The sequence below is a fragment of the Schistocerca serialis genome, chromosome 6 (assembly GCF_023864345.2).
Source record: "Schistocerca serialis cubense isolate TAMUIC-IGC-003099 chromosome 6, iqSchSeri2.2, whole genome shotgun sequence".
NCBI classification, from domain to species: Eukaryota; Metazoa; Arthropoda; class Insecta; order Orthoptera; family Acrididae; genus Schistocerca; species Schistocerca serialis.
The window spans coordinates 341,282,471-341,306,082 of record NC_064643.1 but is presented as its reverse complement, the minus strand read 5'-3'; the positions used below and the strand labels follow the sequence as shown (position 1 = coordinate 341,306,082).

The 23,612-nt window shown below is 40.0% G+C and overlaps 1 protein-coding gene across 1 annotated transcript in view; it reads right to left on the bottom strand.

Moving 5' to 3' along the window:
* LOC126484512 (protein madd-4-like) overlaps positions 1 to 23,612 on the bottom strand; it is a 320,139-nt gene that overhangs the window by 82,066 nt on the left and 214,461 nt on the right. Inside the window, exon 15 of the mRNA XM_050108049.1 lies at positions 4,041 to 4,246. Within this exon, the coding sequence (XP_049964006.1) occupies positions 4,041 to 4,246 (206 nt within the window). The remainder of the gene's footprint in view (positions 1 to 4,040; positions 4,247 to 23,612) is intronic.

Below are 23,612 nucleotides of genomic sequence, written 5' to 3'. Positions count from 1 at the left end.
CAGAGGCATACATTGAATTAGTTGCTGGAAGGTTTCTTGGGGGATGACAGCCCATTCTTCATGGAGTTCTGCACTGAAGAGAGGTATCGATGTCAGTCAGTGAGGCCTGGCACGAAGTCGAGATTCCAAAACATCCCAAAGGTGGTCTTTAGGATTCAGGTCAGGGCTCTGTCCAGGCCAGGCCATTACAGGGATGTTATTGTTGTGTAACCACTCTGTCACAGGCCGTGCATTATGAACAAGTGCTCGATTGAATTGCAAGAAGGTGTTTAAAACATCAATGTAGGCCTACGCTGTGATAGTGCCACACAATACAACAAGAGGTGCAATCCCCCCCCCCCCCCCCCCATAAAAAACACAACCACACCATAACAGCACCACCTCTGAATTTCACTGTTGGCACTACACACACTGGCAGATGAAGTTCACCAGGCACTTGCCACACCTGTACCCTGCCATCGGACTGCCACATTGTGTACCATGATTCATCACTCCACACAAGGTTTTTCCACTGTTCAATCATCCAATGTTTACTCTCTTTACACTAAGCGAGGCATCGTTTCACATTTACTGGCGTGATGTGTGGCTTATGAGCAGCTGCTCAACCATGAAATCCAAGTTTTCTCACCTCTCACCTAACCGTCATAATACTTGCAGTGGATCCTGATGCAGTTTGGAACTCCTGGTGATGGTCTGCGTAGATGTCTGCCTATTACACATTACGGCCCTCTTCAACCATCGGTGGTCCTGTCAGTTAACAGACGAGGTCGGCCTGTACGCTTTTGTGCTGTATGTGCCCTTTACGTTTCCACTTCACTATCACATTGGAAACAGTGGGCCTAGGGATGTTTAGGAGTGTAGAAATCTCGCTTACATATGTATGACAAAAGTGACACCCAATCTCCTGACCATGTTTTAAGTCCATGAGTTCCGTAGAGCACCCCATTCTGCTCTCTCACAATGTCTAATGACTACTGAGGTTGCTGATATGGAGTACCTGGCAGTAGATGACAGCACAATACACCTAATACGAAAAAATATGTTTTTGGAGGTGTCCGGATACTTTTGATCACACAGTGTAGCAGTAGTATCATGTATACAAGGTACAAAAGAGCAGTGCATTGTGGGAGCTGTCATTTGTACTCAGGTGATTCATGTGAAAAGGTTTCCAGTGTGATTATGACCACATGACAGGAATTAATGGACTCTGGATGTGGAATGGTAATTGCAGCAAGATGCATGGAACATTCCATCTTGGAAATCATTAAGGAATATTCAGAAATCCAAAGTGTCAAAGATGTGCTGAGAATATCAGATTTCAGGCATCACCTCTCACCGTGGACAATGCAGTGCCTTATGGCCTTCACTCAAAAACCGAGAGCAGCAGCATTTGTATAGAGTTGTCAGTACTATCAAGCAAGCAACACTGATTGAAACAACCACAGAAATCAATGTAGGATGCATGATGACCTTATCTGTTAACACAGTGTGGTGAAATTTGGTTTTAATGGGCTATGGCAGCAATACATGTGCCTTTGCTAATAGCACAACATCACCTGCAGTGCCTCTCCTGGGCTCGTGACCATATCGGCTGAACCCTAGATGACTGCAAAACTGTGGGTTGGTCAGATGACACCCCAGTATCAGTTGAGAAGAGTGGATGGTAGATTTTGAGTGTGTCACAGACCCCACAAAGCAATGAACCCGAGTTATCAACAAGGCACAGTGTAAGCTGGTAGTGCCTCCACAAAAGTGTGGGCCATGTTTACATGGTATGGACTGGGTCCTCTGGTCCAACTGGACCAATCACTGACTGGGAATAGTTATGTTCGGCTGCTTGGAGACCATTTTCAGCAATTCACAGACTTCGTGTTCCCAAACAACGATGGAATTTTTATGGATGACAATGTGCATTGTCACATTGATCACAATTGCTTTGAAAAACATTCTGGACAGTTCAAGCAACTGATTAGGCCACCAAGATCATCTGACATGAATCCCACATAACATTTATGGGACACAATCACGGGTACAGTTCAGGCACAAAATCCTGCACCAGCAACACTTTTGCAGCTATGGGTGGCTATAGAGGCAGCATGGCTCAGTATTTCTGCAGGGGACTTCCGACTAGTGGAGTCCATGCCACACTGAGTTGCTGCACTACAATAGACTAGATCAAACACAATACTAAGAGGTACCCCATGACTTGTTATGTCAGTGAATCTTGATTTTTTCAGAAAATATTTTCCCACAAGTTAAATTCAGTGTTAACAATCTGAGTATTTCTGCGTTACTTTCTTTGATTGATTTTAAGATCATCACTGCAGAAACAGGTGGCTGATAAAAACATTTGATAATCAACTTGAGTTCACCTAGACCTGCTACTCATGTCCAGGTAACTTTAGTCAGACTCAATTTCAACCGTGATAGACAAAATATTTTTGTCAGCTACAACGAACGCTCTGCCTCCTATGGCATCTAAACTTGGCATATAAACATCTTCTTGAAATATGTTCCATGGCTCATGAAATATTTCAGAGCTTTCTACTTCAAGTTTCAGCCAGTGCTTGGTTTCGAGACAAATTTTAGTGTAACATATTTCCTGAGGTCAGCATATCCAAGAACTTGGTTATGAATATCTCAACAATTTGTGCATTGCACAAGCACTCTGCTACCTGAGTAGCTGCTTCCTTATTGTAATGCACCCCTGACCTATACAAGGGAGCCCTACAATTTACAATTCTCTACCCCATAATGAAGGTACAGAAATCTGCGGCCAAGACTGTCACAGAATCAACAAGGCCTTTGGTTGAGACCTTCCACACAGCTCCACACCAAAGAACCCTGATCAATTCTGGGAACAATGCTGCAAATTGTGAGTTCTAATTGCATCCTGTGTGTGGGGGCAGTGGTTTTCACCATTTCATGAACTGAGGATAGCCTCAGAACAGAAGTGATAGACACCACTGATACTAAAATGAGCCACAACTTGCAGATAACTGCACCCTAGCACCCTACATGCTCAAGAGTTGCAGGCACAGTCTCCTCCACATCTCTGATGAGGCTCCCTGGCACCCATACTGAGTGCACATTGGATTTGTTTCTGACCCTGAACACTATTTCCCTAATGTGTGTAACATTGGAGCTTCCAGTAGCTAATAAACCCTTCCCCCCACGTGTCTGCTTGGACCCTGCTGAAGGAGTGACCACCTGTTCACTCACAGGGTGAATGCATGAGTCCAGACAGCCAGTCTGTACATTGCCTCTCCACGTTGAGTGATGCAAATGCATTACCACCCACCACTCACCCAGCAATGAGGATGGATCCACCATGCCAGGTACACTGCACAGTGTCTCAGCAACAGAGCCCACAGTTGAAACAAGAGACACCTGAGGATCCTCTGCCACTGATACACCTAGAGACAAAAGCCTAAAGATGGCTGAGTATGGCCAAAAGCATATTCAGCTGTTTGTGAACTGTGGCTAGTCCCTCCTGCATCCACTCACAGCAAGCACATATCATATCCATCCTAATACTACAAACTTAAGAATTAACTAAAAAAGTACACAGAGAGAGCTGAATATGCAACTTGCTGATGTAGGTTGCAGTAAGTACTGGGAGATGAAGAAGCTTGCACAGGATAGAGTAGCATGGAGAGCTGCATCAAACCAGTCTCAGGACTGAAGACCACAACAACAACAGCCTCCCTGAACTGATTTAAGTCTAAATAAAAATCGAATATGTTGTGATATTGGAGATGGACTCTCACTTGCCTTTAAATAATTTATAGTAACATATCATGCCTCAGTTTGCTGTTAGTTGAGAATGATATCTTATACAGACTTGTAATTGCACGTGCTAATGAGAGATGATGTATGTGTGTCTATATATTGAATGGAAATTTAGCCCAGGGGTCTGTTTTTCTGATTATCACTTGTCCAGAAGTTGGCCCTATTTGATTTAGTGTTCTCTGGCTCAAAGCATAAAAACTGATATGCAAATAGCTTTGGCAATATGAGTATCATGTTGTTAGTTGTACCTGCTTTTGGTCTGACATTTGAATATTGTTGAACAGTTGCCAGTTGTCCACATTTTTCACATTTACCTCCTCCTCATGATTAGGTGATGGTGGAGATGTTGCCACTGTAGTGGTTGGTCGAACTGTCATTTTTCTTCCTTGTTTCTCCTCTGGCTGTGTTTCATGGCTTCGATCATCTCCTGGGAATATTACAGCATGTCTGGGACCTGTGAAATAAAATAGCAGAAATTATTAATTTATTTATTGAAAACTGTGTGTGGTAATGTCTCATACAAAATAGTAGAACTACATGAATCCGAATTTCCATAAAAGTGTGCTGACAGTGCAGAGGGAGGAGTATATGCAGTTGAGTAAGAGAAATGAAAGTTATAAAGGAAGACTGGGGTTTAATCTCACATTAAGAATGAGGTCATTGGAGACGGAATGTGAATGGGGAAGGAAATAAAGCAATGTTCTCTTCAGAGGAACCTTCCAAACATTCATCTTAAATCAATTTGGGGAACCATGGAAAAGCTAGGTCTGAGACCTACACTGAAGACTTTAGCACTGCAGTTCACCAATGGGTATTCTTAACAGTACTAAAGTATTGAAATGATTAGCAAAACTTAGTACTCTCTAGGTGAATATGAATAAATACTGCATGTCACTTACTCCCTGAGCCCAAACTCAGGTTGCATACAGATACAAGCCACAAATTGTGGAGATAGAAAAAACTGTATGGCTTCTATCCCTAACATTTCTCAAATTGCTTTAGCTAGTTCCAGACATATTCTTTGTTGTTGTTGTTGTTGTGGTCTTCAGTCCTGAGACTGGTTTGATGCAGCTCTCCATGCTACTCTATCCTGTGCAAGCTTCTTCATCTCCCAGTACTTACTGCAACCTACATCCTTCTGAATCTGTTTAGTGTATTCATCTCTTGATCTCACTCTACGATTTTTACCCTCCACGCTGCCCTCCAATGCTAAATTTTTGATCCCTTGATGCCTCAGAACGTGTCCTACCAACCAGTCCTTTCTTCTTGTCAAGTTGTGCCACAAACTCCTCTTCTCCCCAATTCTATTCAGTACCTCCTCATTAGTTACGTAATCTACCCATCTAATCTTCAGCATTCTTCTGTAGCACCACATTTCAAAAGCTTCTATTCTCTTCTTGTCTAAACTATTTATCATCCATGTTTCACTTCCATACATGGCTACACTCCATACAAATACTTTCAGAAACGACTTCCTGACACTTAAATTAATACTCGATGTTAACAAATTTCTCTTCTTCAGAAACGCTTTCCTTGCCATTGCCAGTCTACATTTTATATCTTCTCTACTTCGACCATCATCAGTTATTTTGCTCCCCAAATAGCAAAACTCCTTTACTACTTTAAGTGTCTCATTTCCTAATCTAATTCCCTCAGGATCACCCGACTTAATTCGACTACATTCCATTATCCTCGTTTTGCTTTTGTTGATGTTCATCTTATATCCTCCTTTCAAGACACTGTCCATTCTGTTCAGCTGCTCTTCCAGGTCCTTTACTGTCTCTGACAGAATTATAATGTCATCAGTGAACCTCAAAGTTTTTATTTCTCCTCCGTGGATTTTAATACCTACTCTGAATTTTTCTTTTGTTTCCTTTACTGCTTGCTCAATATACAGATTGAATAACATTGGGGAGAGGCTACAACCCTGTCTCACTCCCTTCCCAAACACTGCTTCCGTTTCATGTCCCTTGACTCTTATAATTGCCATCTGGTTTCTGTACAAATTGTAAATGGCCTTTCGCTTCCTGTATTTCACCCCTGCCACCGTTAGAATTTGAAAGAGAGTATTCCAGTCAACATTGTCAAAAGCTTTCTCTAAGTCTGCAAATGCTAGAAATGTAGGTTTACCTTTCCTTAATTTTTCTTCTAAGATAAGTTGTAGAGTCAGTATTGACTTACGTGTTCCAACATTTCTACGGAATCCAAACTGATCTTCCCCGAAGTCGCCTTCTACCAGTTTTTCCATTCACCTGTAATGAATTTGTGTTAGTATTTTGCAACTGTGACTTATTAAACTGATAGTTCGGTAATTTTTACATCTGTCAACACCTGCTTTCTTTGGGATTGGAATTATTATGTTCTTATTGAAGTCTGAGGGTATTTCGCCTGTCTCATACATCTTGCTCACCAGATGGTAGAGTTTTGTCAGGACTGGCTCTCCCAAAGCCGTCAGTAATTGTAATGGAATGTTGTCTACTCCTGGGGCCTTGTTTCGACTCAGGTCTTTCAGTGCTTTGTCAAACTCTTCACGCAGTATCGTATCTCCCATTTCATCTTCATCTGCATTCTCTTCCATTTCTGTAATATTGTCCTCAAGTACATCGCCCTTGTATAGACCCCCTACATACTCCTTCCACCTTTCTGCTTTCCCTTCTTTGCTTAGAACTGTGTTTCCATCTGAGCTCTTGATATTCATACAACTGGCTCTCTTTTCTCCAAAGGTCTCTTTAATTTTCCTGTAGGCAGTATCTATCTTACCCCTAGTGAGATAAGCCTCTACATCCTTACATTTGTCCTCTAGCCATCCCTGCTTAGCCATTTTGCACTTCCTGTCGATCTCGTTTTTGAGACGTTTGTATTCCTTTTTGCCTGCTTCATTTACTGCGTTTTTATGTTTCCTCCTTTCATCAATTAAATTCAATATTTCTTCTGTTACCCAAGGATTTCTACTAGCCCTCATCTTTTTACCTACTTGATCCTCAGCTGCTTTCACTACTTCATCCCTCAGAGCTACCCATTCTTCTTCTACTGTACTTCTTTCCCCCACTGCTGTCAATTGTTCCCTCATGCTCTCCCTGAAACTCTGAACAACCTCTGGTTTAGTCAATTTATCCAGGTCCCATCTCCTTAAATTCCCACCTTTCTGCAGTTTCTTCAGTTTTAATCTATAGTTCATAACCAATAGATTGTGGTCAGAGTCCACATCTGCCCCTGGAAATGTCTTACAATTTAAAACCTGGTTCCTAAATCTCTGTCTTACCATTATATAATCTATCTGATACCTTCTAGTATCTCCAGGATTCTTCCATGTATACAACCTCCTATCATGATTCTTGAACCAAGTGTTAGCTATGATTTCCAGTCACCCATGACTATTAAATTTTCGTCTCCCTTCACTACCTGAATAATTTCTTTTATCTCATCATACATTTTATCAATTTCTTCATCATCTGCAGAGCTAGTTGGCATATAAACTTGTACTACTGTAGTAGGCATGGGCTTCGTGTCTATTTTGGCCACAATAATGCGTTCACTATGCTGTTTGTAGCAGCTTCCCACACTCCTATTTTTTTTATTCATTATTAAACCTACTTCTGCATTACCCCTATTTGATTTTGTATTTATAACCCTGTATTCACCTGACCAAAAGTCTTGTTCCTCCTGCCACTGAACTTCACTAATTCCCACTATATCTAACTTTAACCTATCCATTTCCCTTTTTAAATTTTCTAAGCTACCTGCCTAAGGGATCTGACCTTCCACGCCCTGATCCATAGAACGCCAGATATCTTTCTCCTGATAACGACGTCCTCTTGAGTAGTCTCTGCCCGGAGATCCGAATCGGGGACTATTTTACCTCCGGAATATTTTACCCTAGAGGACGCCATCCTCATTTAATCATACAGTAAAGCTGCATGCCCTCGGTAAAAATTACATCTGTAGTTTCCCCTTGCTTTCAGCCGTTTGCAGTACCAGCACAGCAAGGATGTTTCGGTTAGTGTTACAAGGCCAGATCAGTGAATCATCCAGACTGTTGCCCCTGCAACTACTGAAAAGGCTGATGCTCCTCTTCAGGAACCACATGTGTGCCTGGCCTCTCAACAGATACCCCTCCGTTGTGGTTGCACCTATGGTATGGCTGCATCACTGAGGCATGCAAGCCTCCCCACCAACGGCAAGGTCCATGGTTCATGGTTCTTTAGCAGTTCATATTCGGAACTTTGCAGACCAGTCCAAATGTGTGACTGCTCTTGTAGATTTTTCATCCATGCAGCTATAGTTTTGGTAAGGAGGACATAAGATTTGTTATATCAGAACAGTACCCACTCATTAAAAGTGACTGGTGAAAGGTGGTTGTGTAGCTGGTTGATCTAATGATTGTGACCCAAGATACCATTAAATCAACAAATTAGGGTTCAAGGTTCCTTTTTTTTTTTACGGACCTATTTTCACGTAAATGTAAAAGATAAGTAATACTGTTCTCAACTCAAAGTTAATTTGTACAGCACAGTGCTTCTTTAGGCATGGCACATTTGGATGTGGTATCCTCTTGCCTTCGTCCAACATATGAAATGAATAACCAGATCAGTTATAGGGGATTCTATAGTTTAGTGTGGAATCACATTATTCAAAACATACCCAGAATATAATGCAGCCTCCCCCAGACTCCACCAGCCCTTTCATGCAGTCTATCCAGGAAATCTTCTCATCAAGTGGCAGCAGGGACGGACACACGGACACACACACACACACACACACACACACACACACACACACACACACACACACAAACGGATTGAACTTTTACAAGGTTTTGGAGCCAGTGGCTCCTTCTTCTGGTAGAAAAGTTGAAGGGGAAGGAAGAAGGGTAAGAAAAGGACTGGAGAGATTCAGGGAAAGGGGTACAGCTTAGAAAAGTCACCCAGTACCCTTAGTCAGGGGAGACTTATTGGACGGGACCAGTGCAGTCCCCAAGAATCAGCCTTTCCTTCTCATTCCATCCCTAAATCCTTTGTGTGTGTGTCTCCCTGCCACCACTTGGTGAGTAGATTTTTTTATCTACCTATTTAAATTATATTATGAATAATTGATTATTTTCACTGTTATAGACTATCAGGAAGGCGTTCCAATGTTTGCATTTAAATAATGAAGAGTAGTATCTAAGACTACATCTCCAGTCACACTCTTCAAACTTTCAGATGGTGTGTGTGTGTGTGTGTGTGTGTGTGTGTGTATGTGAAGATGTGAAGACAGACTATGGACATCATTTTGTATAATCCAAAATTTCTCTCTCTTTACAACCTGTGGTCATTACAGGAGACATATGTTGGAGATCTTCATACTTCTTGACTTGCTTTGAAATTTTGCCTCTCAGATTTTATGAGTAAGGCTCTCCATGGTGCAAAAATAACAGGAAGATTAGGGTTTGACATCCCATCAACATCAATGTCATTATGGATGGTCCGTAATGCATAACGGCTTTCTTTTAGTGTCCCCCACACCAGTGTGTTGAACATTTCTGTAACTCCCCCTCATTAACCAAATGAACATGCAACAAACTATGCTGCTCTTCTTCAAATATATTTACCTACTCCACTTATCCACTTGGTAAGAATTCTGTCAAACAATATTTAAGAATTGACTGACCAAGAGTTTTGTAAGCAATCCCCATGTGCAGCATCTGTCTTTCCTTTGACAAGATTTGTGTGTTCATTTGCCTTTATATAGCTACATGCAGATACTTCTAAATACTTGGCAATTGTGACTGATTTCTGATCACAAAACTAAAAAATGATGGGTCTTTTCGTCTATTTTATGCATATTCATTAAATTTATTTGTGCTGAAGTTCAGCTTCCAATCTTTGCATCAGATGCTCATTATCTGTGTATTTAGTAGCAGTAGTAAATATGAAACTTTCTGACAGATTAAACCTTGTGTCAGACTAAAACCTGTGGGCAAGTGCTCTACTGACTGAGTCAGGAAGTTTCATATCAGTGCACACTGTGCTGCAGAGTGAAAATTTCAGTCTGGAAACATCTCCCAGGCTGTGGCTAAGCTATGTCTCCTCAATATCCTTTGATCCAGCAACGCTACTCTTGCAAGGTTAACAAGGTACTGGTGGAAGTAAATCTGTGAGAATCGGTTATGAGTTGTGATTAGGTAGCTCAGTTGGTAGGGCACTTGCCTGTGAAAGGCAAGGGTCCAGAGTTTCAGTCTCTGTCTGGCACACAGTTTCAATCTGTCAGGTAGTTTTACATCAGTGCACACTCCACTTTAAAGCAAAAATTTCATTCTTGAATAGTAGATATTTTGGGAGACAGTAGTATAGAGTACTAAAATGTTCAATATGATAAGTGTCCAATTTTTGTTTGTTGCTGGGATACAGCTGTTAGATTGTAACCCAAAAAGTTGAAAGTCAGGTTTCATAAATTCTGCCCCTGATTTCAATGCATTTTTAAATTCTATTGACAACACCCTCTATAGCTCTTTTGAAGTAATTCTTTTGTGGGACAGCATTTTTCATAATTCATTTCTTATGGTCACTTTTTTTTTGTAGGCTTCGCCTATCAACCTTCCCAATAGACAACAATATAAAGGGTAAGGTCCAGAGACCTTGATGAGCAAGATATGCACCCATTTTTGCCAATCTGTCTTCTGGAGAATGTTAGGTTTAGATTATGTGTAACCTAATGACTAGAATGAGTGAGAGTCCAATCATACTGGAAGATTAGACCAATCCTTGCAGCCAAAACATCTTCTTACAATAATACTACAAGCTCATTTTCCATAATGTCCAGACAATGGGGCCCTGTAAAACAATATGGTAACACAAAAGGCCCAATTAACAAATTTCCTACAACAACGCACCACAGATTTACAGAGAAATGTTCTTAAAAATGAGCCTCCATAAGTCCATGTGGATTTTTGATGAACCAACAGTATGAGTTATGAGTGTTATTGATACTGTCATGAGTGAAAAGTGGCTTCATCAGTAAACAGTATTAATGGGACTACTTGGCATTTCGCAATTAATCAAAAACAAAAATCATATTGTTTGCCTTCAGTTCCTTCCTGAAGGTGTTGAATCAATTGTAAATGATAAGGACAGAGGCCATGCATACATAATGTTTGCATATTCTTGTATGTGGAAGACAGATATGTGTAGAAATTGGATGTATATCTCTTGAAGAACTACATTCTATTAACTGTACAATGTCTAGTTCTTCACCCACACTCTGTACCTTTGCATGTTCAGATGAAATATAACTGCTGGATACTGCACCAGTCTGTAACAGTTTAGTGAGAACACACATAAACACTTTTTAATCTGATACTCAGTGGTTGGGAAATCATCTACTATATTACCTACAACCAGCACCACCATTTCCATTGCAAAACCCAAAACCAAAGCACCATATTGGCATCCAAAAATACCTGTCATGTGCATAGGCGATACTCTGGAATTGAGCAACAAATCACAAGTCACAACATAGTTGATAAATGCAGTTATGTGTACTCAAATGTTTACTCAAGTGTTCATCCCCTTAGCTGTGCGATCTGTGCATCTGACTGCCATGCAGTGAGCCAGGGTTTGATTCCCAGCCAGGCTGGAGATTTTCTCTGCTCAGTGACTGGGTGTTGCGTAGTGTTGTCCTCATCACCACTGACAACCAAGTCACTTAATATGGTGTTAACTGAAAAGACATGCATCTCAGTGAACGAATTTTTCCCAGGTGGGGACTCGTGGCCAACAGTCCCATATCATCATTTCGTTTCACTCAAGTACAAGCTCACAATGTGAATTTCAAAAGAAAACCGACATTCAATAAATAAACCCACAACAACTGGAATACCAATATGTGAAATAAAAATGTAGCTTAGAAACCAGATGTCTCTGTAACTAATAAAAAATGGATACATGTTCTATGAAATGTTTTGTTTGAATTAGACTATACTATGAGCTCCAAAAATATTTGCTATTCACCACGAAACAAATTTGTGTGTGTGTGTGTGTGTGTGTGTGTGTGTGTGTGTGTGTGTGTGTGAACTACCTTCAGGTAAGTTGCGGGCTACGTACGCATTACGCTTACTAGATGAAATTTTGAAATTGTATAAAAGGCTTAATGGTAGTCAAGAAACACAGCAGCAAACTGCAATTCACTATCTACTGTCTTTTGGATCTCATGGGAAAGTTGCATTTTGCACAACTGATACTTATGGAGAACATGTTTGACCTACAGAGGAGTTGTTCATTCTTCAGAAAAAGTCAGCACATTATGTCCCATACTTCTGCAACATATAACATCAGTCAGAAAGCTATATAGTATGTTGCAGTACATCTGTCCTGAACCCTAGTTACATATCTTGTCCAAAGGTCTGCATAGAGATGACTGTAAGACATAATAAGACATGGATCACCCCTAAGAAATGGACCACCCAAGAAATCATGAATGCTAGAGAAGATTTAAAAGATCTTTATGAATGATACAGGAAATGTAATAATCAAACAGACTGTGAAATGTATAGACACAAGGAGAAGGTTTATAGCAAGATGATACAGCAAGCAAAATCTGTATGTTGTAAACATCAAATTGGAACATCATCAAAATTTCTAACACAGTGTGGTCACACATAAATACAAACAGGACTGAATCAAATAAGACAGAAAGTGGAAACATAGTACTTACAACACAAGGGAAGTAACTGACTGACATGAAGTGTGTGCCACTTTAAATCAAGATTACAGGGATCACACATAATTAAGGCCCTCAGAAGGAGCCACCGAAAAAAAAAATATTAAAATAAATTACTCAATAACTATTACAGAATTTAAAATATCAGAATGCATTTTGCATATTTCCCAACTGGATTTAAATAATGCATGTTTGTCAACATTTTGGAACTGTTGATATGTGATACCACATGATGTTTTTTGAACAGGTAGCTCTAGTCTTATGGCTGCACCTTGAAATCCTGCTTAGCTCAAGTGTACAGCTCTTATGGGCATCCTGAAGGCTCTGGTGTTTCGGCACACATTTTATATGTTCCACTGCTTAAATAAAAAATGAATGAACAGAGTTGCAGAAACTTCCCTATCGAATTCTTGTCTCTGCTGCTGGAGGTGGCAGGCATTTGTGCATGAGGTGTGCTTGCTAATGTGAATGAATGGTGTGTGTTCCTCTTTTTTCAGTGAAGGCTGTTGCTGAAAGCTTATGTGTAAGTGTCTTTTAATTGTACCTGTCTGCAACTTAGCTTGTTATCTGTATGGTATGTAGCAATATATCTTTACCTATATTGTTGAAATCCCTACTTGGAGTTTCCAATTTTGAGAACAACAGGTGTGACAGACGTTACAAATATAATTAGATCACTGAGAGACAAAGACAAAGAGGGCATAGATGGAATATTTGCAGAAGTAGTTAAACATTCCTCACAGTATCTAACTAAGCCTCTGACATTCCCAGTAAACTTAGTAATGGAGAAGGGAATGTTCCCAAAATGTCTGGAAAAGAATAAAGTAATGCTGATTTACAAACACTGTGGTAAGGGGATCCTGGTAGCTCTAGGCCTACAACAATTGCATCCACCTTACCAAAAATTGTAGCAACAGCTTTTTAAAACAGAGTTATAAAATTCAAAGAAAAATAAAATATCTTGGATAGAGCACAGCATGGGTGTAGGAAAGGGAAATCTATGAAAACAGTATTGGCAAGTTTCATGGCACACATAATTAGAGCTTTTGAAGAACGGAAGAACGTTTGTAGCATATTTCTTGCTCTCTCAGAGGTTGACTGTATATGTATAAACTTCCTAGATATGGTATCAGTGGGAATGTAGCCAGTCTAATAAAATCATTTGCAGAAAACAGAGAACAAAGTGTAGAATTAAGATTGAAGGTAAACAATATGTTGGAAACATTTTACTCTTATTTCCTAGTGGTAAAGTATGGTGTAGCACATGGCTCAATAATTGGTACACTAATGTTTATATAGTCTGTGAATGACATGACAGCATCAGTAAAAGAAAATGTAATCATGTATGCAGATGATATGTCTCTCATGGTAAGTGGTAGCTCAACAAATGATTTTGATACAAGAACTATCACAAGGAAATACTTGCAAACAGAACAATAAATGAAGAGAAACTAAAGTTCCTGGGATTGACAACAGACACATTTATAACTTGGAAAAATAATGTAGAAAAGATCTGCTCAAAAATAGGCAGCAATGTATTTTTAATGAAGGAAATGTCTCACACAGTGGATGTACTACACACAAATCCATCCTCATTTATCATATTGTGTAATATGAGTAATATGGTACCCCTCTCTGTGTATATTTGACCATCATGTACCTCTCAAATTAAATTTTAGACCAATGTTAAACTAGAGCTACACAGTTGCAGCACGACAGTCAAAGATAACTGTCACATAAACAGCAATCAACTACAAATGGCTGATGAAGACCCTATAAGGCAGGGTACTTATTACACAACAGACTGCTACACAGTTTAAAAAATATAAAAGCACTACCAGTTTTCAGAATGAAACTAAGAGAGTACTTAGAAACAGCATGTTTGTACTGTGTTAAGGAATATTTTGAGACTAGTACAAAAGAGTTGGAAAGAACTTGCAGTATTAAAGCAATATCCTAAGAACCATGCTACATATAATGTGTAAATGAAAAGTAAACATGGACATTTTCTTGTTTCATCAATACACAAGCACTGCAACAGTAACTGAAAGTGGTTGCCTACATCTAGTAAATTAAATGAGTACCAAAGTTTTTGTAAAATAATATCCATGCTCAAATTTTAATTTATCCTGTAATTATAAACGTATACTAATGTATCCAATATTGCTCTAAACAGTGATCAAAGGATGAATAAACAAACAAATCATAATGCCATACATCATTCACACAATGGTAGAACTGTGATCCGTTAAAACAGATAGCACATGTCAATTACTTCACAATCCACTGCTGATGTCTCTTCACCTACAGCCCTAAGTATTTTGATATATGGGAGAAAAGTATCATCAGAATAGACTTGAAAAAGAATTTGTAGTGAAAGTTATTGGAACATGATGGTTGCACAGGAGTATGTGTAATTTAATTTTGTCCTTACTACCCATAAAAGTAATTGTGAAAACTGAATGTGGTGCAAATACCTCTGATAGAATTATATGTAGGTTGTGAGAACTATGCTACATGGAAATCAGCTGTGGTAGCCTACTTACACTTGGGCAGTTTATGGAAAGAAGTGAATAGTGAACTGAAACCCACTGAACAAAATTATACAAATAAGCACCAGAAGGCAAGATCATGGTTAATGTTATTGGTAGACCCACTGAACATGTCCACATAGAGAAAGCTGTGAAGACAAAAGATGATTGGAACAAGTCAAGGAATGCATTTTGTAATGTCCAATAAGCCATCTGGACCATGTATAATCTCAAATTTACGACCTTATCCTTTTTTTGGTCTTATTTGAAATGTTTTAAACTCTGACTGTATAGCAGTATATGCCATGCTAACACAGTTAACCCTTGTGATTTAAAAATCAAAATTCATAAAGTTACTGTAATACAAAAAGACAAATTTTGTTTATGTGAATGTATATTATCATAATTTTTCTATTATGCTGTTGAGTGAATATGATTTTCTGTAAATGGTTTTCGATTTAATGTTCTATGTTTCGATCTTAGTATGACTATATCTTTACTGATGTACTTTGGAACAATGTTAACTGGTTGCCGGCTGATTGTATGTTGTCTGGCAGGAAGGAACAAAGGAGAAATGTAACGTTTTCCGGAGTTGCATACAAATGGAATGTATTTTGCTGAGTGAACATTGTAACTGATGGCAGCAAGGAATCTAGGACTATTAAAAATGAAAATTACATACAAATCAGTCTGTCATCTATGTTTTTTCAAGAAACAAGTCAACCTATAGGGTTTCCAGCTGTACAAGAGAACCTGACTTCCAGATAGAAGAAATTCAAGAGGCGGATTGAAGGATATCCCTCATAAACAAGATGAGTATTTTTTTCTTTAAAACTACCACTAGACCCAGCCAACAATATTTTAACTCCATGAACATTTATTACAATTAATGGTCTTCCAATTGTGCGTAACAAAGGAGGTCGTCAAAATTTGAAGTCTGAGGTCTCACAAGAAACGTCATTGCTGAGGTATGGGTGTGCACACTATTTAGCGGAACTGCCTCAAAAATATGCACCCATGATTATGGGGTTAGAAACCTCAGGCATACTGATTAAAGGAGACAGCATAAAAGTGAAGATCTCCTAGGATGCAAAAACTATATCAGATTGCCATACTGCAGAGAAGGAAACATAATCAGCATTTAATTGTAAGTATAAATAGAACAAACTAGTCAAGTGCTACAAATGTCAAGAGGATAGGTCAGTTCACATCCAGATGCAGTGAAAAGTCAAGTACTAAGTGAAAAAGGTATGTTGGAAACAGCCCAGATAGAAGAACTGCTAATCAAGATATGGCACTCACCATTTATTACTGTTTTGTAAAAACTGGTAACTGAGAACCAGAATGGATATTAGATTCAGGAGCATCAGTGCATACCATTTTAGATACGATAGCTCTTTATGATGTTATGTAACTGGTTGGAAAAGTTGATCTTAATATAAATGTAAATGGAGAATCACAAAGTATTACAGCACATAACGTTTACTGTGTGAAAGATGTTGCAATTAACTTCTTCTCCATTAATGTTAGAGTCAGGAACAGCAACAAAGTAAGCTTCAAAATAAACGGAGTTAGATACTGCTAAAAATGCAAATGAAGATGGAAACCATCCTGTGCACTCTACAAAAGGTTTTTTATGGCACAGGAGTGTAACACAATGATTTATATAAGCACGGATACCACATGCGGTGAGACATAGTGACTGTCCAAACCAAGCTCTATCCCAAAGGAAGAGAGAGAAATAAAACATTATTTTTTAATGTCAATCACACATTCGGTCTCCTGATAAAATCCTGGGTAATTTTATACTAAATTCAGACTTGTCAGTTGATTAATGAACAAGCTGCCAAACTTAATTACCCTTTTTTACTATTAAATTAATTTTTCCCAGGCCAGCAGGCACCACTGATGTCTTGTCTACAAAGAAGACCATCATTTAATATAGAAAATGCCTAAGATGGCAAAATCCAGCAAAGTTCCCTGGCTGTTATTTCAAAAGTAAGTAGAAGCCACACAGTGGTGGAGGCACACTAGTTCCTCCCTCATTCAGAGAACTGACACCCAAGAAGTTACCCTAGCCTGAAAGGAAAAGAGACCTTTCTATTGTCACAGCAAGGCCTCACCAACAATTCGTTTCCATCTCTGGTGGCACTGGCTGCAGGAACCTAGTTGTTAACGGTAGATGCACATCAAGGTGTGGTGTTCAAGTTTACAAATAGCATGAAGAGCCACTCTCCCTCACCAATTAGTTGTACTTTCTGGGTGAGTCTACATTGTTAAAGTCATCACGTGACAGTTACCACCATCTTGTTCCGAGTGTAGCCTTCCATCACTTTGGGAGCAACATTGTGTTCATCCATTTATGATCTGTCCATCATGATTTGCGTTAGGAATTATACCATAACTATGCTAAGGTGGCATCTGCACATCCCGAACTTGCTGAATTCTTTCATTATTGTGTTTCACTGGCCAGGGTGACTGAGTGGTTCTAGGCGCTACAGTCTGAAACCGCGTGACTGCTACAGTCGCAGGTTCGAATCCTGCCTCGGGCATGGATGTGTGTAATGTCCTTAGGTTAGTTAGGTTTAAGTAGTTCTAAGTTCTAGGGGACTGATGACCTCAGCAGTTAAGTCACATAGTGCTCAGAGCCATTTGAACCATTTTATTGTGTTTCAATTTGGTTTACTCTACACACTTCCTCAAGGGACTGGAATTTATTCTGCTAGTGTAACTGTTTATAGAATTAATTGTTAATTCCTACTTGTCCTACAGTAAGTCAATTACCTGTCAAGAGGCTGCTATTTGTGAGCAATATCTTAAGGTAGACATTGTGACAGGGCTACCTAGTATTTTGTATTAATTTCTGAATACACAACTTCATTACCAGAATCTACTGACTTTCATTGGTTTGTAGCTTCCCTGCTGTCACTTTCTAGTTTGATCGATTCATTAGTGGGCAATGAAACAGATGTAGCATCAGAGGAAGTCCGATGCCAGGAATGCATATTAGTATGTCATCCATATGGGAGTCCGTCCAATGGTCAAATGATGGTATGTCTGTATGGTTCACCTGTGTGAACGATTTCTTGAAAGTGAAATTTAAAACTTCAGCTTTCATTTTGCTATCTTCAGCTACTACACCAGACTGAGCAACAAGGGACTGAATGTAGGCCCTTGACCCACTTAGCGATTTTACATAGGACCAGAATTTTCTTGGGTTCTCTGCCACATCTTTTGCTAAGGTGTAACAGTGATAGCTGATGTATGCTTTGTGCATAGATCTTTTCACAGATGCATGAATCTCTACTAACCTTTGCTTCTTGTCATTTGTGTGTTTTCTTTTGAACTGAGAGTGCAACAGCCTCTGCTTCCTCCGCATCTTCTGAATGTCATTATTATAAAACCATGGTGAGTCTTTTCTGTTCCTTATCCACTTAATAGGTATATGACCCTCTAGACCTGATTTACAATCTGCTTAAACTTTGCCCATAATTCCTCTACATACATCTCACTGAAACTAAGTGATGTCGGTTCACTCTCTTAATGAGATGCCAACAACTGCTTATCTGCTCTATCTAGCATAAGCACTCTCCTAGCCTACTTTACTGATTTATTAACTTTTGTTACCGTAGTTGCTATAATGACATCACCATCACCAATCCCTGTTTCCATACTGACATTTTCTATAAGGTCCAGCCTATTTGTAGCTAAAAGGTCTAAGATATTTCCATTGCATGTGGGCTGCCGAGGTAGCTGCTCAAGACTGTTTTCAGAAAACATGTTCAAAAGTATTTCACATGACTGTCTGTCTGTACCCCACAATGAATCCACAGACATCCTAGTCTATATTCAGTAGGTTAAAGTCACCTCCGATTAGTATTGCATGATCTGGGTATTTACTTGCTACTGACCATATACTGTCTTTCAGTGACTCTAGAACTGTTACAGCAGACATGGGTGGCCATTAAAAACACCAAATAATTAACTCGGTTTCACCTACACATATTACACGTGACTGGAAAACTTCACTGTCACACTCTACTTCAAGCTCAACAGAGACAATATTTCTGTAAACTGCAATGAACACTCCTCCTATAATCTGTCTTTCCGATATATGTTCCATATTCGTTAAATATCTCAGAGCTTTCCACTTCAGGTTTCAGCCAGTCTTAGTTCCAAGAATAATCTGAGTGTGAAAACTTTCCTGGTGGGCAATAAATTCAACAACTTTATTGCAAATACTTCAACAGTTTACCGATAAAATTTTGACTGTCAAAATGTCTATACTCTGAACGTTGTCTGACTTCCCTTGTTGTGTATTGACTGATGAGTGTTCATTAGAGCACCTCAAACTAGCACCCACCTTAAAAAGCCCTCATGTGCAATGAACAAGTACTCTGCTACCCAAGTACCTGCACCCTTTGTGTATTGCACCCATGGTCTATCAAGGGGGTTCCTACAAATCCCCACATGATAACATAGGTCTAGAAATCTGCAGCCAAGACCATCACAGAGTCGACGAAGCCTTTGGTTGCGAGCATCCACTTGGCTCCAAATCAAAGGATCCCGATCAGCTCTAGGAACAATGCTGCAAACTGAAAGCTCTGCTTGCACCCCACACACAAGGCCACTAGTCTTCTTCACCTCCACCAGCTGCCTGTATGAACTGAGAATTTCCTCAGAATCCATGCAACAGGAATCATTTGTACCGATGTGAGCAATGACCTGCAGGTAACTACACCCTGCATACTCGATAGCTGCAAATAGGGCCACCTCCACATCTCAGATGCGGCCACCAGCAGATGTACTGAGCACACATTGGCTTTCTTTCCAGCCCTGAATGCTACCTGGCTACCTGACTAAGGGGCTCCATAACTTGCCTTATGTTGAAGTTCCCGATAACTAGTAACCCCCCCCCCCCCCCTCCCCCTGTGTGCCTGCTCGGGCCCTGCTGAAGGAGCAGCCACCAATCCACTCACAGGATGAATGGGTGAGGCCAGCAGCCAGTCCTCACAGTGGCCCTCTGCCTCGAGTGACACGAACGTGTTACCACCCGCCACTCACCCTGCAGTGAGGGGCAGATCAACTGTATCACATAGACTATGAGGTACCTTGGAAGCAGAGCCATGGGCAAAACAAGCAACACCTGAGGTTTCTCATGTATTGCACCAGATTCTCTGCCAATGCTATATCCTGAAGCAGCAGCCTGAAGGTGACTGACCATAGCCAATAGCACTTTCATGTGTTCCTGAACTATGGCCAGCTCCTCTTACATCTGGACACAGCATGCATACATCCTAACCATCCTAGCATGACTAATTCAAGAAGTAAACTGTAAAAGCAGCCAGAATCCTACATACACAACTTGCTACCCTCCTGATGCATCACCAATAGATGCTGATACATTAATGAGCTATATAGCTGGTTGTTCAGTGAGCAACTATTGTGCTACAGACTGGATGAATTTGCCTTTATAAAAATGTGAAACTGAACCTCTTAAACAGAAAAACGTGCATGAAATTGAATATTTATTCTATGAGAAAAACACACAAAATGATAGACACTTAACTTGCCACTCTGCAGATGTATATCAACCGAGAGCTGCAGCCTGACTGACTGCCTTACTAAACTAACAGATGGTCGCCTTCAAAAGAATACAAATGAGAAAATACTGCACTACACACTGAATGAATTTACATTTACAAAAATGCAAGATTGAACCACTTAAAAAGAAAAATACACACAAAATTTAATAAATATACTATGAGGAAAATACAGAAAAAGATAAGCATTCAACTTGCTTCACTGTAGATGTATACTAGCCAAGAGCTGCAACCTCTCTTCCGCCACCAGCTTTTCTGAACTGTGCAGATGGGAGTTATCCTTACAACACATTCTCTGCTTGCAAAGTTATCTTGGCCTTAATCTACAGTAACCTACTGCCCCCACACACTCCATCCAACAGCTCCACCCCCTCTGTCCTATCACCACCTCCCTACTCTCATCTCCAACCCTCTTTGTGTGCTACCCTCTGCCAATGCACTGGCCCACCTTTCCTTTTTCCCACTCCTCTCCATTTTCACTTTCTGTTCTCCCATCCCTTCCCTACCTCCCTGTCCCACAGCCTCTTGGTGCTTTGCCTGTTGGCAGTCTAGTTCCTCCATGCTCTGCCCAGTTCTCCAAGCTCAGCACAGTTCTCTCTCCCACCTGTACTCTGGTATCCCTTCCTCTTCCCCTTCTCCATCCTCTCCAGACAGCTGTTTCCATTCTATGAACAGATACATCCCAGTCCAAGCTGCCATAGATGGCAATCTCATGTGTGTGAGGTGTGCTTATTTGTGTGAAAGAATGTGTATGTGTTACCTTTTCTGATGTAGGCTTTGGCTGAAAACTGATGTGTGTCTTTTTTTTGTGTCTGTCTGCAACTTAAAGTGTCATTTCTATGGTAGCAATCTATCTTTTCCTTCTATAGTTGATATTCCAACCTGGCATGTCCATTATTTAATTTTCATTTGTGTTAGATGTACGGGTTAGGTGTAATACAGAGGAACAATAGTGAAGGAAGAGAAATAGTGAGAGAGGAACACTAGGGGTACCACACTATGGTTGTGTTGGGCTTGACAAACTGCTCATTTAGCTATTCTTGGAAATCATGATTGAGAAAAGGCTAATAGCGAATGGAAAAGCTGCCTGATGAATAAACTAGTATCTGCCTAGCAACTCTTGTTCAGGAATAGTAATTTGAAAAGAACAAGGAAACTCATGAGGCAAAGGCAAATCAGTGCAAGTAGAGGGTAAAATGTTGTTTGTTGTAGTAGACTGTCAAAGTTGAGATGAAATGGAGGCATAGTACAATTAGTGTAACATTAGTCTCTAGAAAACAAACAGACCAGGGCTGTTTATCCAGATAGATGGGGTTATGTAATGTTAAGCAACTGTACAAGTGCTGGGTGCTTGAGAATTGAGGCAGTATCACTAAAGAAGAAGGTGACTAAAAAGGGGAATTATTATACAAACATATTAGGCCATTTGTTATGTATATTGTTTTGTGTTAGCTACAAAATATTTATTTGTGATGCTGAAGACTCAGGGACGCTGTCCTGCAACTGGGTCATTGTAGCTTGTCAGGCATAGGCTTAAAGTGGTGACAGCTTGGGGAGGGGGGAGGAGGAGGGCAAGTGCACATCTTTCAAAATCACCGGCTAGGAAGGAACAGCATGGTCAGGTGCATAGGTGTGTGTTTCAGAGTTGTCAATGATCAGCTGCTGCTCGAGCAATGTGGAGTGTGGTCCAATAGGCTGTTAGCCATAAGTGGCCTCAGCTAGCTGCAGGAAAAGTGCTAGTAAAAGCAGAACCATGGAGTTCTTCCAGATAATACATACAGACATTTGTAGACTGATGGAGTGTGAAACTATAGGAGGAAGCTATAAATTCTTACATTTACAGAAAACTACTGAAATATAACCATGTTTATTTTTTAAGTTCTAACGATCAAGTGAGTGATATATCTGAGAAATTTTTGACGTGTGTTAGAAAGAGTAATGGAAATGAAGATTAAAACTGTCAGATATGATAATAAGACAGAGCACATCAAAAAAATTCAAGAAACATGTGGAGGAAGCAGGAATTAGACACCAAACCAATGTCAGATAAAGTCCATCCCATGATGGAGTTGCTGAGAGAACAAATAGGATTATTACTGAAAAAGCAAGAAGTGTGTTAACTGATGGTGGGTTACCTATACGTTTTTGGGCAGAGGCAGTGTCAACAGCCATGTATTTGATCAGTCTTTTTTTTTTGGTCATCAGTCTACTGACTGGTTTGATGCGGCCCACCATGAATTCCTTTCCTGTGCTAACCTCTTCATCTCAGAGTAGCACTTGCAACCTACGTCCTCAATTATTTGCTTGACGTATTCCAATCTCTGTCTTCCTCTACAGTTTTTGCCCTCTACAGCTCCCTCTAGTACCATGGAAGTCATTCCCTCATGTCTTAGCAGATGTCCTATCATCCTGTCCCTTCTCCTTATCAGTGTTTTCTACATATTCCTTTCCTCTCCGATTCTGCGTAGAACCTCCTCATTCCTTACCTTATCAGTCCACCTAATTTTCAACATTCGTCTATAGCACCACATCTCAAATGCTTTGATTCTCTTCTGTTCCGGTTTTCCCACAGTCCATGTTTCACTACCATACAATGCTGTACTCCAGACGTACATCCTCAGAAATTTCTTCCTCAAATTAAGGCCGGTATTTGATATTAGTAGACTTCTCTTGGCCAGAAATGCCTTTTTTGCCATAGCGAGTCTGCTTTTGATGTCCTCCTTGCTCCATCCGTCATTGGTTATTTTACTGCCTAGGTAGCAGAATTCCTTAACTTCATTGACTTCGTGACCATCAATCCTGATGTTAAGTTTCTCGCTGTTCTCATTTCTACTACTTCTCATTACCTTCGTCTTTCTGCGATTTACTCTCAAACCATACTGTGTACTCATTAGACTGTTCATTCCATTCAGCAGATCATTTAATTCTTCTTCACTTTCACTCAGGATAGCAATGTCATCAGCGAATCGTATCATTGATATCCTTTCAC